At 47.5% G+C, this 18,581-nt stretch overlaps 1 protein-coding gene across 1 annotated transcript; it reads left to right on the top strand.

The window, feature by feature from the left end:
- KCTD21 (potassium channel tetramerization domain containing 21) lies at positions 1–11,180 on the top strand. Its single transcript, XM_061458084.1, has 2 exons — positions 1–86; positions 9,399–11,180. Exon 2 carries the CDS (start codon positions 9,429–9,431, stop codon positions 10,209–10,211), a length of 783 nt encoding a protein of 260 aa, XP_061314068.1. The 5' UTR covers positions 1–86; positions 9,399–9,428; the 3' UTR covers positions 10,212–11,180.
- Positions 11,181–18,581: the final 7,401 nt, after the last annotated feature.

Consider the following 18,581-nt stretch of genomic DNA (forward strand, 5'->3'; position numbering starts at 1 on the left):
CCTCCTTCTCCTTCTCCTCCTCCTCCTCCTCCTCCTCCTCCCGCAGCGCCCGGCGAGCGGCGGGGCCGGCGGCTGCAGGGGCGAAGGTGGGTACCGGGAGGGAGGGAGGGATGGATGGAGGAAGGGAAGGGGAGGGGAGCGCTGGGAGCGACCCCCTCCCTCCCCGAGATGGGGAAACTTGTGCACAGGGGAGGGAGGATGAAGGATTGGGGGGGGGGACACGGACCGGCAGCGCTGCTGCTCCATGGAGGAACTCAGTGGGATGCGGGAAGAACGGGTGATCCCGCACACAGGGGGGATTTGGGGGGGGGGGGTAATTTAGTATTGTAAGCTGATTTAATGGTGTGAATGCCTGGCTGTGTAAGAAAAAGCCGATTTGTGGCTCAGGGTAGGGCTCAGCACCACTCTGCAAACTTTGCACATACCCCCCATTGCTTTCCACAAAATAACTCCAAAATTAAAGGATTTACAGTGATTTAGCTAATCCAAGGCCTATATCCATACACAGGGATGCCTCTGCATCTATGATTCTATGTGCATAAGATAAACCCTATGGAGGGGTTAATTCTGGATGGCACCTACCTTGTTAGTGGTAGTTCCGAGTGGGTTTTGCCAGCATACAGCTGCATCCGTGCTGGCAGTCGGCTGCCCTCTCATTGCAGGGGTGACCTGGAAGTGGAGGTGTCAGTGGGAAAAGGGGTGGAAGCTGGATGGAGGAGCACAGCCCTGTGTGCATCGAGCAGGACGCAGGTGCTGGTCTGCCACGTGTGCAGATGAAGGGGTCCACCAAGGAAATATTGCATCTGGAAGATGCTCTGAGGGTGCTGGACAGCCAGACTTCCAGTGCCTGAAGGGGCTGCAGGAAAGCTGGAGAGGGGCTTTGGCCAAGGGCCTGTAGGGACAGGCCAAGGGGAATGGCTTTAACCTGCCCGAGGGGAGACTGAGATGAGCTCTTAGGCAGAAGCTCTTCCCTGTGAGGGTGCTGAGGCGCTGGCACAGGGTGCCCAGAGAAGCTGTGGCTGCCCCATCCCTGGCAGTGTTCAAGGGCAGGTTGGACACAGGGGCTTGGAGCAAGCTGCTCTAGTGGAAGGGGTCCCTGCCCGTGGCAGGGGTTGGAGCTGGAGGAGCTTTAAGGTCCCTTCCAACCCAAACCACCCTGGGATTCTATGCTAGGAAATGAGGAATCAGTGAAAGCCATTGCCAGGGCTGGTATTAAATTGGTTTCTTGGACTCTACAAAGGGTTACATCAGCTGCTTGGAAGGAAAAGTGCTGCTCCTGCTGCCGTGAGCTCCCAGCCAGGCTCCCTCCTGCAGTGTGCACTGCCTGCACAGCAGCCCCTGACCCAGGGGTGCTGGAGATCACATCAGGAGTGCACTGAGCACCGCAGCACCTTGGCTTTTATCCTCCAAACCTCACTGCAGCCGCATCTCTCTGGCTGTGCCTTGCCTCTCCCCCTCCATCTTGTGTTCTGCTGTTCTCCGCCGGTAGCAGTTAACCTTCAGTTCATTCTCCTCCTCCTCCGTGCACCACTGCTTTCGTTCCTCTTCTCTCCCAGGGAACGTGACCTTTGGTTTATATCACTGCTTCCTTTTACTAACTAGGCACCAGCTTTTTCCTACCCTGTCTCCTTACCCCCTTCCCTTAATGCTTCCATCCTGCAAAGAGCCGGTTTCGCATCCTTTTGCATTCCCCTGCATCCTTATGCAAGCAGCCCAGGAGATGCTCAGGGGCATCAAGGTGCAGGTCTGGTGAGGGATGGACACATGGCATTGCACCCACAATAAAGCAGGGATGTCAGGAAACTCCTGCTCACGCTTTCCTATTGTTTGTGTGTTCCTGGCAGAGGAGAGTTTATGTGTGGAATGAAGCACTGTTAGAAGGCTATATCTATACCTATATAGAGAGAGATAGATATAAAGAACTGGCAGCTAAGAAGCTGCTTTCCAAGCTGGATACTCAGCGTGTGTGTTACTGGGTATCACAGCCGCTGGCAGATCGATCCCAGTCCTGCCTTACAGCCAGAAGGGAAGAATGAGCCATTGTTTCCTGCCTTGTGCCTGCTGGGAATTGGAGTCCCTTCCTGGAGCTTGTCACCGGTATCCCTTGTGCCAAGCCCAAACATGGCTGGAGTTTTCCAGAGGCACCGCAGCGATCCTGAAACAAAAACCAGCAGCTTCCCCCCTTCCCAATGGTGTGTTTGGGGATGTATTGCTCCTGGCAGGACATGCCACACTCTGCTTCACCCACTGAATTATAAGCCTCTAAGTGCTGCAGTAAGAGTTGACATTCAATGAGGGTCCAAAATTAGATGGGTCCATCCTGTAGTGATGGGAAAACATAGGTTTTCCTCTCTAATATTGCTATAAATAAGCATGTAGAGTGTAAAAACCATGTTATAAATGTTTAATTTACAGCTGAGGATGAGCTGAGCTAAGTAAATGTGCATCAGAGATGCAAAGGGAGGGTAAGCCTGTCCTTGCAATGGATTATGTCCCAAATCCTACCTTAAACTCAGCTCTCACTGGATGCCACTGGCTGCTGCTGGCTGGTAAGCAGCTAACTGGGTTTTTAATCTTTTTTATCCCCTAAATACTGTTTCCTTTGTTTCTGCCCTCCTTTTATTGTTCTTTTAGTGGTATTTTCCTTCTTTTAGTAGTATTTTCCTCCTGTCTCTTATGGCGTGATGTCTAGGCTTCACACTACAGGCCCCATAGCACAGTGGGGCACTAAGGCATAGCTGAGGGTCTGGATTTCCTTTGTGAAATCATTCCCTGGATAAGGAATAAGGCACAAAACTGGTGTCTAGGGAGAGTCCCAGCAAGTGCTGAGGTTCCCAACTCCATGAGGTTTATTTGTCTCAGGGCTTGGGTGTTTCATAGAAATGGGAGTTTTTACCCCAAAATGTGGTTTTCAGTAAGATGTGATGGAGCAAAGCGATGTGTGCGAGCATGGGAGCAGAATGAGCACCTTTGATTGTGCTTGCCATTGGTGCACTCTAATGAAGCAGACTGGGGCTCCATCCTGCAAGCCACCATCTCCTCTTGCTGAATCCCATTTGAAGTCCCCAGCTGCCACCCAGGTGCCCAGACATGTCTCCTCTTCATCCCTCCTTTTAGCTGCAATCAATCCTGCCCTTCCCAATGCAGAACTGCTTCCTATAATGCATTACCTGCTCTGTCTCTCGTAACTGATGGGGCTTTCACCAGCTCTCTTTGGCAGCACTCAGAAAACCAAAGAGGTTTTTAATCCGGCTGCTCTTCCTGATGCTTTGCAGCAAGTCCCTGGCTTGCTTTTACTGCCACTCAGGCGTCCTTCATTGTGCCAGCCTAAATAATTCATCTCCTTTTCTATGCTGTTTTATTTGCTCTGTGTGTGTTTCTGCAATTCATTCTTACTCCTCAACTATTCCTTAACATAGCTGCACACGTTTCACTGTCTTAAATACAGGTTTCCCTAGCTTTGGTCATGAGGGACGTTTTACAGCTGGGCTATTGAAGGCTACACTATAAAGTTAACCAGTAGTGCAGTGCCATATGTGTAAAATTAACACTAGGAGCAATGACTGTGTAAATGGCCACATACCATTACATCTGGCAGCAGAAGACCCTGTTGTCACAGCATCCATTAACTCAGATTTCAGGGGATGCTACAACCTTTAATGCCCTGATTGCCGCATGTCAAGGCATCAGAGGCCATAAGCAGCCTGTGGGATGGACTTCGTGACCTCTAACAGGCCATCGTGGTCCACTCCTACCAAATTACACATTGTTGTTGCTCTGCTGCTCTCTGTGTACTCAATTTGATTCATGAGGTGCTCTGAAAGACACTGGGGTCAGGCTGTTAACCTCATCCCAGGTGTTGCCTCTGAAATCATGGAACCATAGAATGGTTTGGGTTGGAAAGGACCTTAAGATCATCCAGTTCCAACCCCATGCCATGGGCAGGGATGCCTCACACTAGACCATGGCACCCAAAGCTCTGTCCAGCCTGGCCTTGAACTAGTATTAGCTTGATTTTAACACATGAGGCTGTTGAACAGAACAAGGCACAACACATCTCTCTGGTTCTTCATCAAATCCCTGTCCCAGGGTAGATTATTTGTAACGGGAATGATCTAAGTTATCATTTTTTATCTGAAAACGTAACCAGAAATATCCTGTGAAAACTTGTCTTTATAGATGTGTGTCTTGAGGAAGGATCCATGTCTCTGTGAAAACCATCTAAACATATTTGTAAGTTCACCGTTTCCATTACACTGCAGTTTTGGGGCTAAAAAGGGTAGACTACAGCCATACCCCTTTTTCAGAGTGTTAAGTAGGCAGTAACACATGAGCTATTTCTTAATGTTTTACTTAGGCTGGCAAATTGTGACTGATGCTTTTTTGGGGGTGATTACTTGTACTCTTGTGGTTTTTCTCCAGGCTGGGCAAAACAGACACTCAAACTGCATCTACAGAGAGTTATTTATGAGTTTATTAAAGTGCTTTCCATAGAATCACAGACTCACAGACTGCTTTGGGTTGGAAGGGACCTCAAAGCTCATCCAGTTCCAACCCCTGCCATGGGCAGGGACCCCTTCCACTAGAGCAGCTTGCTCCAAGCCCCTGTGTCCAACCTGGCCTTGAACACTGCCAGGGATGGGGCAGCCACAGCTTCTCTGGGCACCCTGTGCCAGCGCCTCAGCACCCTCACAGGGAAGAGCTTCTGCCTAAGAGCTCAGCTCAGTCTCCCCTCAGGCAGGTTAAAGCCATTCCCCTTGGCCTGTCCCTACAGGCCCTTGTCCCAAGCCCCTCTCCAGGGGTCTCCCCAAAGCAGAGTAGGGTCATGGGGAGCTTCTCCTCACCCAACACCCCAAGTCCTTCTCCTCAGGCTGCTCCATCTGGTCTCCCCCAGCCTGTGTTTGTGCTGGGATTGTCCTGACCCAGTAGCAGGACCTTGCCCTTCCCCTTGTTGAACTCCATGAGGTTCACACGGTCCCACCTCTCCAGCCTGTCCAGGTTCTTTTGGGTCCCATCCTTTCTCTTAAATGTTATGAATGCGTAAGAGGGGAAATAAGTTTAATCAGAACTGTAAGTACGTGAAAACAGGCAGATGTTGTCTTTTTGCATGCACTTTTATACCTCCCTGCTGTGTTTAAAATGGGAGTTATCCCAGGTTCAAACCAATTATTTGCTCAACTAAACTCATAGGGTAAACAGGAATGTTCTCATCCTGTTCTCATCCTGTTGAGGATGCTCCTGGGAGTAAAACCCAATTTAAAATGCACAAGCCCTGGTCAGTTGAAATGCTCGGATGCTCAGGCAGCAGCTTCTGTTCACCAAAAGGTTCACCACTGCTGGTTTCTCTGCTTGCATCGCCTGAAAATGACTTTAAATCAACCATAGAGTTTTCCCCTATAATATTAAATACATCTGTTTTAAAAGGAAAAATGTATTTAAATGCAGTTCACTCTGAAAGCACAAAATAAATCCTGTGCTCTTTGGCCAGATTTGCTTCTTCAAGTCCCAAATTAAGGTCTCTGGCTCATCTAATGTGAACGAAGTTTAAGTGGTACTTGGGGAGCAGCTACACAAAAGGCTTTACTGTAATTCTCTGCTGCCAAGAACTGTACCCCAATTCGTACAGCCTAATAGGATCAACTTTCCCCAGCTACTGTCAAGCATATTGGTCAATGCATTAAGGCCAGGTTGATGAGCAATCAGTAGACATATGCATGCTCCTTTGTGCTCTGGTTTTGGCTCTTCGGAGGTTGCCAGACTATCAGGTTCCTCTTCACGCTATGAAGCTGCAAACCTGCAAGTAATGGGATGAATCAGGCAAAGCAGATGATTAACTTGTCCTGTGTTGATCCCGCTTCGTGAACAACAGCTGGGGAATAGTTATCCTGCAGCTTTATCCACGGGCCAGATGTTTGCACCGTTAAGTGTCTGATGCTTAATCCAGCGTGGGGGCAGTTGGGAGGTCTGGAAGAAAGGGAAGCTGGTGCCTTGGGAGGCTGGAATCCAGCCTGTATGGGGCTATAGGCTGCAAAACAGCCTTAAGCAGAATAAGCTGATCAGGGCATGTGTGTGAGCAGCATTCAGAGGTGGGAGAGGAGCAGAGCCCACACAGGGAAGGAGTAAGACCGTGTCTGCCAAGCTCTGTGCTACTGCACCCACAGCAATCCCAGTGCCAGAGCCAAAGCTTGGTTGAATGTCTGATGCTGTTGCTGGCAGCATAGATGTGGTCTTCAGCTTCAAAGAGTTCATGTTACTGCCGTGTTTTGTTGGCAGCCTCCCTTTTGAGACTGCTGATAAAGAAGGCAGTTGCAAGGTATTTTCTTGTTCTGCCCCCCAGCCTGCTCACTGGTAGGGCAGTGTGAGCAGCTGGAAAGTCCTTAACTTAGTGTAAACACTGCTCGGCAACAACTAAACCATCGTAGAATCATAGGATATGTCAAGTTGGAAGGGATCCTTCAGTGTGTTATCAACGTTATCGTCATCCTAAATCCAAAATACAGCACTCGTAACAGCTACTAGGAAGGAAATTATCCAAGCTGAAACCAGGACAACTGGATTGAGATGTCTGCTTCTTATCCAGGCTGTATTGCCAGTGAGTCTTTGGATCAGAATGTGCTTACAGAATCGTAGAATCACAGAATGGTTTGGATTGGAAAGGACCTTAAGATCATCCAGTTCCAACCCCCTGCCATGGGCAGGGATGCCTCACACTAAACCATAGCACCCAAGGCTCTGACCAACCTGGCCTTGAACACCACCAGGGATGGAGCATTCACAACTTCCTTGGACAACCCATTCCAGTGCCTCAGCACCCTCACAGTAAAGAACTTCTTCCTTATATCCAGTCTAAACTTCCCCTGTTTCAGTCTGAACCCGTTCCCCCTTGTCCTGTCACTACAGTCCCTAATGAAGAGTCCCTCCCCAGCACCCTTATAGGCCCCCTAAACGTGGAGGATGTTGAGTTTGAAGTGAAAATCTTCGGACCATCCAGTGGGCTTTAGGTTGTGACTCTCGACGAGAGAACGTCCCTTCACTCTGCCAAGTGAAGCCTGTCATGTACATACGTAGAGTAACATCTCACCCTGCATCTGGCTAAGAGAGCATGAGGAAAGTATTCCCATGGTGTCGAAGAGCAGGCTTGGGCTCCCAAATCTGAAAACACAAGCTATGAAGAAAGAACGGAATCATTTGGGTTGTTTAGTCTAAAGCAGCCTGAGGGGTAGCAGAGATGGGAAGCAATGAACAAGGCCCTTGGGGTCATTGGCAGGCCTGCTCCTACAGGCTGTGTTATTTGGAGGGACATACAGGCACTGCTTTTGTTTGATGCAACTTGGATGAAAGAGTAAAATCCATTTTAAGTTGGTTTTGCGAATGTCAGCTCGTGCTTGTGGCAGTGCTTTAACAGACATATTGCAAGCCCTTAGGGGAAAAAATACACGCAGCCACTTGTACAACAGAATTAGACACGTTGAAGCCTCTGTGTGATCTGTTTTAAACAGCAGTTTGTTCTAAATTGGGTAGAAGTCTTCCAGAATGGGAAGTACACTGAGATGACAGTGCTAAAGGGAGTTTAGCACTGGAACAAATAGCTTTTTGTAGGGTATATTTGGCTGAGGTTAGTCACAGGGATGGTCTTTGCTCATGGCATAGACAGGGTGTTGTGTTGGTCTATGCCTGCATCTTTATTTACCAGTTCCGTTGGATATGTGGGACTAAAGGATACACAGGCAAAACACCCAGTGGATTTAGAGGTCTGCTTCTTTCCATTAATTACTGTGCAGTGAGATGGACACTGTGTGCTAAGGGCTAAAGTGGACTAAAGAACAGAGTGGAATGTTAGTCTTAAACTAGAAATGAAGTACAGATTCTCCTTTGACCTATTCATTAGCTGCCCTCAGTCAGGCAAGTTCTTCATAGCAAAATGTTCTTGCTGTCTAGAGGTATATTTGGTTTAGGGTGCCATTAACGCTGTTATTTGGGGTTTAGCAGCCATAAAATAATTGATATTCCAGAACAAGATGGCATTCTTCCTATCTCTGTTTTGCTGTGGCTCCAGAGCTGATAATAACGTTGTAGTGTCTATGATTATTCCATGACTAGTTAGGAAAATGCCTGCACTTAAGCTTAATTTTAAGGGAGCTGTCTGGCTCCTTTCTGTTGAATGAGCATAGTTGCTATTAGCAAGAGCCTCTGCAAGCAAACTGTAATGGGTTTCCTGCTGATAAAGTCAATAATAAAGTGGGAATGAGCTGATTGATTTGGATTCAGCAGACAAGGAAAACCAGATTTGCAGGTTCTGAGCGAGCAGGAATGAGGGCTCACCTTTTCAAGGCAACTGAATTGATCTGCAGTGGAAGGGGCTGCTTTGCTCCTTCCTCTTCCCTTGCACCAGCCCTGGTATTCATCTGGTTCCAAGATCACAGAATCACAAAATACGGGGTTGGAAGGGACCTCAGGGATCATCTGGTCCAACCTTTCTAGGTAAAGCATGACCTAGACACGATGTCCCAGCACCCTGTGCAGCCCAGTCTTAAGATGTAGCAGAAGCATATTCTGAATAGAAAATGAGGGGGTTTTCTCCTTGAACTGGCTCACTGTGCGATCAGATGAGTGCCAGAGCTGGCATAAGGGGAGAGGAAGGTTTAGTGGAGGGTGAAGGGAGGAATGTCCCTTCCAGAGGCAGTGATGCTTCACTGCACCATAAAATCACATCCTCTGCTCATCTCAGCTGACTGCAGAGGAGCTGTGTGGAACCCACATCAGCTGGGACATGGCCCAGATTAATTAGGAGATGTTTCCAAAGGTGAAACGCATTGCAAAGAGAAAGCCTGGTGGGTTTCCTGCTCAATGGAACGCTCTAAGCATGTGCTTAGAGCAGCACTGCTTGCTGGCCAACTGCACTCAAGTGTGTGTCAGGGGATTCTGCTACAACAGCTTTGTTGCTTTAGTTGTATCTTCAGATGCCACAGAAGATGTTGGGATGTGTCCAGTTTGTGTCCTGTCTCTTTTCTTGCCCTCTAAGTTCTGTGTTCATGAGGGAGATGGGATCGGGTGAGCCCAGAACACAACTCTTGCTTTGAAGTCAGTTGTTCAGCTGCAGGCATCCATGGGAGAGATTGCACTTTCAGCGTGATTGTAAAGCTTTGGAAGACTCATGATTTCTGGCATTAAACTGAACTAAACAAAGTCCTGTTTAAGTCTGTTGGGAGAAAAAACATCCTTCTGCTTGTTCTGAAGATACAACCTCCAAAAGTAATCCCCACTTCTAATTCCTATGATGAATCATTGCCATGTAGTTTACCCTTCTATATTTAGGACTCTATCTCTGCAGTTTAACCTTTCAAAGAGATAAACAACTGAATGTGTGGTGTTGGATTCTTTCTTATGTTGTTTTTTAGAATCAGTCCCCACATCGTGACTTTTCCATCATGTCAGAACCCATCACGCTCAATGTTGGAGGAAAACTCTACACCACCTCTCTGTCCACCCTGACGAGCTTCCCAGACTCCATGCTGGGGGCCATGTTTAGTGGGAAGATCCCAACCAAGAAGGACAGCCGGGGCAACTGCTTTATTGACAGAGATGGCAAAATCTTCCGCTACATCCTGAACTTCTTAAGAACTTCTCACCTGGACCTTCCCGAAGACTTCCAGGAAATGGGTTTGCTCCGAAGGGAAGTAGATTTTTATCAAATCCAGCCCCTGATTGAAGCCTTGCAAGAGAAGGAAGTGGAGCTTTCTAAAGCAGAGAAAAACGCCATGCTCAACATCAGCCTCGATCAGAAGACCCAGACCGTGCACTTCACCGTCCGAGAAGCGCCCCAGATCTACAGCCTGTCTTCCTCCAACATGGAAGTGTTCAGCGCTCATATCTTCTCCACGTCATGCCTGTTCCTGAAGCTCCTCGGTTCCAAACTTTACTATTGCTTCAATGGAAACCTCTCGTCGATATCCAGCTACTTGAAGGACCCCAACCATTTGACCTTAGATTGGGTGGCAAGTGTGGAAGGCCTTCCCGAAGAGGAATACACCAGGCAGAACTTAAAGAGACTCTGGGTGGTGCCAGATAACAAGCAAATCAATAGTTTCCAAGTGTTTGTGGAAGAAGTGCTAAAAATAGCCATGAGCGATGGTTTCTGCATAGATTCTTCTCATCCACATACTTCAGACTTCATGAATAATAAGATTATTCGCCTAATTCGGTACAAGTAGGAATGGCTGGTTTGTGATGGTGGCGGCATGGAGATAACACAGGTTAAGTGGTTCCCTTTAAAACACACAACCTAATTCAGAATCATGCTTATCTGGATTAAGAGTCACTAACAGGGAGATGATTTCCCTTTAATGTAATTACCAATGCGACCTGTCAGATGATGTCCATGTTCTACACGGAAGGAATATTGTCTAGCGCCTGAATTAAGGACTGGCTTTGCCTCCACCTCTTTGTACCTGTTGTACAATTGTGGGAAAATCACTTAACTTCTGTCTTTCCTACGTTTTCCAGTTGGAAAAGGGGAGTGATCCTTAACCTCTATTGAAGGGGATGTGAGGGTTCACCAACCAAGGTTTGGCATGTATCTGTACAACAGATGCAGTGAAAGATGCCATGGAGCTGCAGTGCAACAGAGAGCCATGGGAGCACTTTTCCATGTCATGGCCATATCACCCGTGCAGAGCATCCAGGAAGCTTGGTTGGATCCACAGAGAAGAGGCCACACGCTTCTCATGCAGCACTCAATGAAGCACTCATGCAGCACTCGGTAAAGCTGTAAAGGATGGTGCAGATTGCAAGTAAAGGGATCCTGTCTCTTTGGGTTCAACAAAGGATTTCTGTCACCATCTGAAGATGGCTTGGGGTTTGTCTGAACCCTGTGAGGAAGCCCCTGTTTAAATGACGTGCCTGGCATGGGGAATGACCAAGAAAGCCGTAGCAGAGAGAATGGCCTTCTTACAAACTGAGAACATTGTGGCTGGTGGGGAAATCTGCACTCCGGATGCTCTTAAACCTTTACTTCCACATTCCAAAGGCATCCAAGCCTGCCAGTCCTTTTCTTTCTCTTACAATGTTAACGTTTGTCTGCAGGATGCTGCTGAAACTCTGTGGTAGAGACAGATATGGGGGCAGAGCCCCACAAATATCTCCTAAGCATTCGAGCCTCTTCTTTGGGCACAGCTCCCATCCCCTGGAGTGCATGGGATGCTCTCTGGGAAAGATGGATTCCATCTGAAAGGACAGCGTTCCTATCAAGCATTCCTGTCACAAAACCAGAGGCTCTCTTTTCCTATCCCGGTACACTGAGCCATTTCTTTTACATCACCGTGAAATGGTCAGGTCACTGAGCCAGCATTTTACCTGCTTGCTTGGCTTCGGTGTCAGAGAGCTGGAGGTAAGGCAGTGAGAAACCAGAGGTTGACGACAATGGTCAAGTTCTTTCCTCCACACCTAGTCTGTGCTGTAACAAAGATCATAATCTCTTAGCTGCATGCTAGTTCTAAACATCATTGCACCACATTCAAGGTGGTTTGCCCTTAGCTAATTATGTTTAGAAGTATCTTAGCTGTCTTTCCCTAACCAGATTGCTATGTGTGCATGAGAGACCCTCTGGAACATTTCCCATTATCTCTAATGAGATAGAAGGGAAAATGGAATAACCAAGTTTTGCATTTAGAAGCTTCATTGCTTCCAAAAGTTCTTAGCCCAGGGCTGCAAAGCTCAGTGTTGCTCATGTCCTTGTTTCCCAAAGTAACTCTCCTGTCGTTACATCAAGGTGACCTGCGAACAAGCATAAAGAAGCTTTTTGTTACTGGTGTAAAAAAAAAACAGTGAGCTAAAGCTATTTTTACTGTCCCAAGCTGTATCTGCAGGAGGAACACAAAGGATGGTGATGGTAAAAATGCCCATGCTGCAGCTATTGGCAGCCTGTTACAAACCACTGCCCATGTGTGACTTGGTGCTAAACCGGCGTGATGTACGTGGGACCATGTTGTTAGGAAGCACTGCCTGGGCTTGAAGCCCTCAGAACCGTTAAACCTGACAACTTTGGAGTTTTTAAACAGGATTTTGGGGCCAAATTCCAGCCTGACTCACTATATTCTTCTAAACTTAGTTGCATTAGGAAGAACTCCATTTTCCCCATCCATCCTGAGCTATAAAGCGGGAGTAATCTGTTCCAGGGGTTGCTGCCTGCCACTGACACAGTAAAGTGTGAATCTTGTTTGTGACATGAGTCAGTTGGACATTCACAGTGATGATCTATAATAGTAATAGTATTATGATCTGTAAAGTACCATACATGAACCCTTCTTCATTAAATCTAGGCCTTACAACAGATATGCCTCTGCTGAATTTATCCCACAGAGCTTTTGGGGACTATTAACAGCATTTCTTTTTAACCTATGCCCTTGAGAATAGATCCCCCTGATCTATAACAGGAGTTCTTGTATGTCAGGACTGAAATACTACCTATCTGTAGTAGTTTATTTCCTGTCAGCTTGAGTTTATCCAAAGGTAAGAGCAGTTGGCTTATATCTCATTGGAAAGAGGGGAAAGTCTGTCCTACCCTCTTTAGAACCCTAAATCAGTAGTGTACCATTCTGCTTCAGCAAAATAAGAGAGTTGAAGCATTACTGCATTTTCTGGTCAAAGGCAAGTAAGAGGAGTCCATAAAAACACTGTGCATAGTTTAATGTAGAGCATTTACTCCTCACTTTTGCACCCACCCTCTTTTCTTCTCTTTGAATGATAGCAGCACCCACGCTAAAAGCAGTTATACAGCTCCTTTAAAGAGAGCTCCAACCTGGCCTAGACAGTAACTGGGGTAGTTCTATGACATGGACATAGAGGTTTCAATCCCCACAGGCTAAGAAGGGAACTGAACCCAGGTTTACTCCTGGAATGCTTTAACCCATCGTTCTGTTATTGCTAATACACAGAGAGATGTAAAATCTCTCTCTTCTGCATACAGAGAGATGCAAAATTCCCAGCCAGTATAAAGACAGGAGTGAAGAGAGGCTTTGGGAGGAATCCGAAAACTTGAGATACCTCTAAATTGCAAAGCAGAACAAACAACTTTAAGCATGACTATTTATAATGGCACCGTTTTTCTGCTTGATAATTGAGTACATGAAATAAGGAGCAAGTGAATCACTTGCAATTGCAGTCAAACATATGTTACACAAACGCAGTTGCTATTTCAAACTACATGCTAAGCTAAAATTGTAGCTGCTCCCTAATTTTGCAGTCTGTGAGTTACATTATAATGACTGTTTATAGGAATGTTCCCTCTCCAAGGCATTTGTTGGCTTTTCATGTACATAGCTGCCTCTTGTTTACCTTCTTTTCTGGAGCTCTAGAGGTGTAGGTGGTGAGAGCATCCAGTCCGATCATCCAGTTCCAACCCCCTGCCGTGGGCAGGGACCCCTTCCACTAGAGCAGCTTGCTCCAAGCCCCTGTGTCCAGCCTGGCCTTGAGCACTGCCAGGGATGGGGCAGCCACAGCTTCTCTGGGCACCCTGTGCCAGCGCCTCAGCACCCTCACAGGGAAGAGCTTCTGCCTTATCTCCAACCTGAACTTTCCCTGTTTCAGTTTGAACCCATCACCCCTTGTCCTATCACTGCAGTCCCTAATGAAGAGTCCCTCCCCAGCATCCCTGTAGCCCCCTTCAGACACTGGAAGCTGCTCTGAGGTCTCCACGCAGCTTCTCTTCTCCAGGCTCAACAGCCCCAACTTCCTCAGCCTGTCTCCATACAGGAGGTGCTCCAGCCCCTGATCATCCTCATGGCCTCCTCTGGACTTGCTCCAACAGCTCCATGTCCTTCTTATGTTGGGACCACCAGAACTATAGTGCAGTTCTCCACATAGCTTGCTTTTTTTTACCACTGATGATTCTTCTTCTCGCAAGTTTTCCTGAATCAAAGAGAACGTGCACAAAGCTATATCTAGTGCAGCACCACCCCATCACTAGTCATGGAAAGCATTTGTTTGGCATTTATTAGCAGAAACATAGAATCGCAGAATGGTTTGGGTTGGAAAGGACCTTAAGATCATCCAGTTCCAACCTCCTGCCATGGGCAGGGACACCTCACACTAAACCATGGCACCCAAGGCTCTATCCTTGAACACTGCCAGGGATGGAGCATTCACAACTTCCCTGGGCAACCCATTCCAGTGCCTCACCACCCTCACAGTAAAGAACTTCCTCCTTATATCCAATCTAAACTTCCATTTCACTGTTGAGTGGAATACTGCCTCTCAGAACAAACTGGATGTTTTCCTATAGGGATCTGAGAATCAGGAAAGGATCTAATGAGGTGGTTTTTTCCCTTAAAGTTTGAAGCTGTTCCGTATCTTGGTGCATAACTCGTGTTCTGATCCTGCCATATGTCCTTAACATCTCCCTCGACATCTTTATGTACAAAATGAGGCCAAGTCCTGCACTATGCATTTAAATAGCCTAGATGCTGAGAGAGCAACTGAATAGAGGGACCAGTAGTGCTAGAGCAGGGAACCACCAGTTAGGGGAGGATATAAGTTGTAGTCAAATGGCATTTTGGACATGGGCATATGCAGTGGGATTTCTTATATGATAAAAAGATTATTGTGAAGCATCCTAATGGAGTCCAGGAAGAATTCTCTCTGTGTTTTTAGGCTTGATCACTCTTAAATATCCAACGATGTCCAGTTACAATGAAGGAACTAAAACCATACGTAAATATTAAGACATCTTTGGTTTGTATCACTCTTAAGGGTTGGAGGGAGGAGCGTTCATTGCTGCAGGTGATGGTAGGGAAATAACAGAAATAGGTGTAAAAAGTCACACCTGAAAGAGTTCACATTAAGAAGAAACTCAGGATTTAGAAGGGGAGAATAAATAAGCTTGATGTGTTCAGGAATAAATAAGCTTGATGTGTTCAGGAATAAATAAGCTTGATGTGTTCAGGAATAAACCCAGCAAGATAACAACAGAGACAACGATTTTGCTACAGAAAGAGGCTGCAATTAGAATGACTCACTGGTCCTTTCCAATTTTAATCTCCTCTTATGCACCTTAAATATTGGTCATGCCAAGAGTTATGCTAATACCTTGTCAGGAGCAGACAGCGTTGCTTCGATTTGCATGTGCTTTAAAACACCGAACATATGTGCTGCTGTAGTTACCGTATTGTAACTGAGTTGCTGAGTGTAAATTGCTGCTTGAGTTCGCTGGCAGTAAATACCTGCAATCAGATTTATTCTAGGGCAGGCTGGTGGGGTCCATATATAGCGTTGACAGGAGTGATAAATACTGCCTTCAAACATAGACTGTGGAAAATAAATCATAGAATCACAGAATGGTTTGGGTTGGAAAGGACCTTAAGATCATCCAGTTCTGACCTCCTGCTATGGGCAGGGACACCTCACACTAAACCATGGCACCTAAGGCTCTGTCCAACCTGGCCTTGAACACTGCCAGGGATGGAGCATTCACAGCTTCCCTGGACAACCCATTCTAGTGCCTCACCACCCTCACAGTAAAGAATTTCTTCCTTATATCCAATCTAAACTTCCCCTGTTTCAGTTTGAACCCATCACCCCTTGTCCTATCACTACAGTCCCTAATGAAGAGTCCCTCCCCAGCATCCTTGTAGCCCCCTTCAGACACTGGAAGCGGCTCTGAGGTCTCCACGCAGCTTCTCCAGGCTGAACAGCCCCAACTTTCTCAGCCTGTCTCCATACAGGAGCTGCTCCAGCCCCTGATCATCCTCGTGGCCTCCTCTGGACTTGTTCCAGTAGTTCCATGTCCTTTTTATGTTGAGGACACCAGAACTGATACTTCACAGGCAAACAAAGAAGTTATGAAGAAGGCTTCTCTGAGGAGTTTCATTTTCACCCTATCCCTTTGAATCTGGTGTCACTGCTCAGAATTCCAGTGGTTTTGGAAGCATTTGGCTGCATTCTGTGGTGGCTCCTGCATCCACCCACTGATGGACACAAACATGCCTATTTGAAGAGTGCCAAGAGATGAGGTTTATTTCCATAGAGAGCTTGTAGAGCTCTCACATTTAAAATCCAGTTGCATTTCTCTGCCTGGAACTCATTTGTGAACTGATTACTGATGTGTATTTGAGAAGACAGTCCATAAAACGTGAATGAAGCAGGGGATGCTTTGTCTGATGTACATTTCTTGAGGGGACAAAAAGCATGCAGTGATACCTGCTGATCTGTAGGTTTTTCCCTCTCTAAGGATTTCACATCCTGCAATGCTTACCTGGACATCTCCATGGCTTAGAACCGCAGGAAGCTCCCCAGAAATCAGTGCGATTGTAGACTTGGATGAACCGGTCTTCCTCAATAGTCAACCCCATTTAAAATGCATTAGCTCATTTATGTTTCAAACACTTACAGAGGATTCATTCCTCCAGTGAAAACCCTTCTAAAACCCTAATGCTTTACCACTGTTTAGCTTGTCTCTGGTCCCCAGGATGGAGCAAACCGCAATGTGGTGTTGTGCAGGAGAAAATCAGTTTAATACATTATCTAGATGACTTCATGCAGCCCCTACAAGGTGCAGATGAAGGTTTGCTGTAAGGAAGCAAAAAGGCATCAGCTTTGCACACATCCACCCTCCAGGCTGGTGGTTTCTTCCAGGTATTAAAAACTGAGCTCGTTCCTCTGGAAGAGCACTTGATACCTGGAAGCTGACTCGGTCCCCAGTAGCACTGGTTGGAGATGGTACTTCCATGGAGCACAGCTAAGCTGAATCTGAAGTGGCTTCTGCCTGATGCCAGCACCTCAGCAGCCTCACAGGGAAGAGCTTCTTCCTTACATCCAACCTGAACTCCCCCTGTTTCAGTTTGAACCCATCACCCCTTATCCTGTCACTGCAGTCCCTGATGAAGAGGCCCTCTCTGGCATCCAGGTGAATCAGCAGGGTTAAGCCTGTGCTGATGGCGAGGGGCATGGTGGGCTTCCCAGCACCCTGCCCAACATTGCAGAGGGCATGCAAAGGAGCATCCAGAGGGAGATCCTAAAAGATTACCCAGATCCAGGGTGAAGCAGAGCCCTCCATCTCTTTAACCACATCCCAAGGACAAGGGAGTCTGCTGGAGGAAGCAGGAGCTGAAGTCGAGCCCTGTAGTAACAGCAGTAGTGAATATAGAGGAGCATGAAGAGATGGGGTTAGGGCATGCACTCAGGTGATGCCAACCCTATGTGAGACCAGCCAGTGATGAACATGAAACTGGCACCACACCTCACTGAGATGCTGGCCACCAGGAGCAGCCCAAGCCCAGGCTTGCTGCAAGCCTCACACGGTGCAACCCAGTCCCACAGCATCCAGACCCCACACAGTACAACTCCGTAGCTGGTCCCACAGCCACCCGACCCCACATAGCACAGGCCTACCACCACCCAACCTCATATCATGCAAGCTCAACAGCACCCAACTCCAGCTGGTCCCACAATACCTAACCCCATACACATAGGCCCTACATCACCCAACCCCACACCACTCAACACCACATCACCCAGGCCCCACACCACCCAACTCCATAGCTGGTTCTGATACTGAATTCAATTAGTATTTCACTGTATAACTGATACCAAATTAAATCAGTGTTTCACTGAATGTAGAGATTTAGCCATAGGCAGGGCTACAGGGACTCTAGAACTCATATTTCACTGTGTACAGAGGCTTATAGGGATTCTCAAGATAAGGAAGGCTGCAACAAGGACTAGATGTCTGCTCTCCAGCCTGTTGATAAGGCTTGAGAAAATAGGTGAAGGGCTGCAAAACAAAACAACTTTGGAGCCTGTCAGGGTCGTAAATGAGACCAAACAAGAACATGGAGTTAATGGAAAGACTAAACACATTCCAGTGTCCTTAACTAACAGATGCCCAAAGAAGGGTAAACTGAGTTGGGGTATTTCTCCCCAGAAGACAGGTTCTCTCCTCACTGAGAGGTTGTGGTGGTTTCTCCACCACAGGCGCCAGAGACCAACCCTCAAAATTCACAGTGCCTGTATGCCAGCCTCATCCACCCAAATGACCGTATGGATGAGTAACGGGAATCGGGTGGGCGCTTCATGGAATTGCAGTGAAGGTGTGCATAAGGAAGAGAGATGAGCTGTGCCCCATGCACCCAGTGCCATCATGAAGTCACGTCAGTTTCTAACCTGTCATTCTGGTTGGAGAGGTTAAGTCACGGGGTTTGGTGACGGTTCCATACTGGGTCCCACACCACCCAACCCCACATCACCCAGGTGCCACACCATCCAACTCTATATCTGGTACCGCACCACCCAACCCCACTGCTGGCCCCACACCACTCAACCCCACATCACCCAATTCTATATCTAGTACCACACCACCCAACCCCACATCACCCAGACCCCACACCACCCAACTCTATATCTGGTACCGCACCACCCAACCCCACTGCTGGCCCCACACCACTCAACCCCACATCACCCAGGTCCCACACCACCCAACTCCATACCTGGTTCCACAACAACCCCACTTCTGGCTCCAAACCAGCCAGCCCCATACTTGGTCCCACAGCACCCAACCCCACTGCTGGCCGCACACCATCCAACCCCACATT

Source organism: Pezoporus flaviventris, unplaced genomic scaffold (genome assembly GCF_033815535.1).
Source record: "Pezoporus flaviventris isolate CSIRO_AGI_PZ_B2104156 unplaced genomic scaffold, CSIRO_AGI_Pfla_v1 ptg000025l, whole genome shotgun sequence".
NCBI lineage: Eukaryota > Metazoa > Chordata > Aves > Psittaciformes > Psittacidae > Pezoporus > Pezoporus flaviventris.

Excerpts from the sequence above, each read along its gene's own strand:
- KCTD21 (XM_061458084.1), top strand. The coding sequence starts at position 9,429 with ATGTCAGAACCCATCACGCTCAATGTTGGAGGAAAACTCTACACCACC.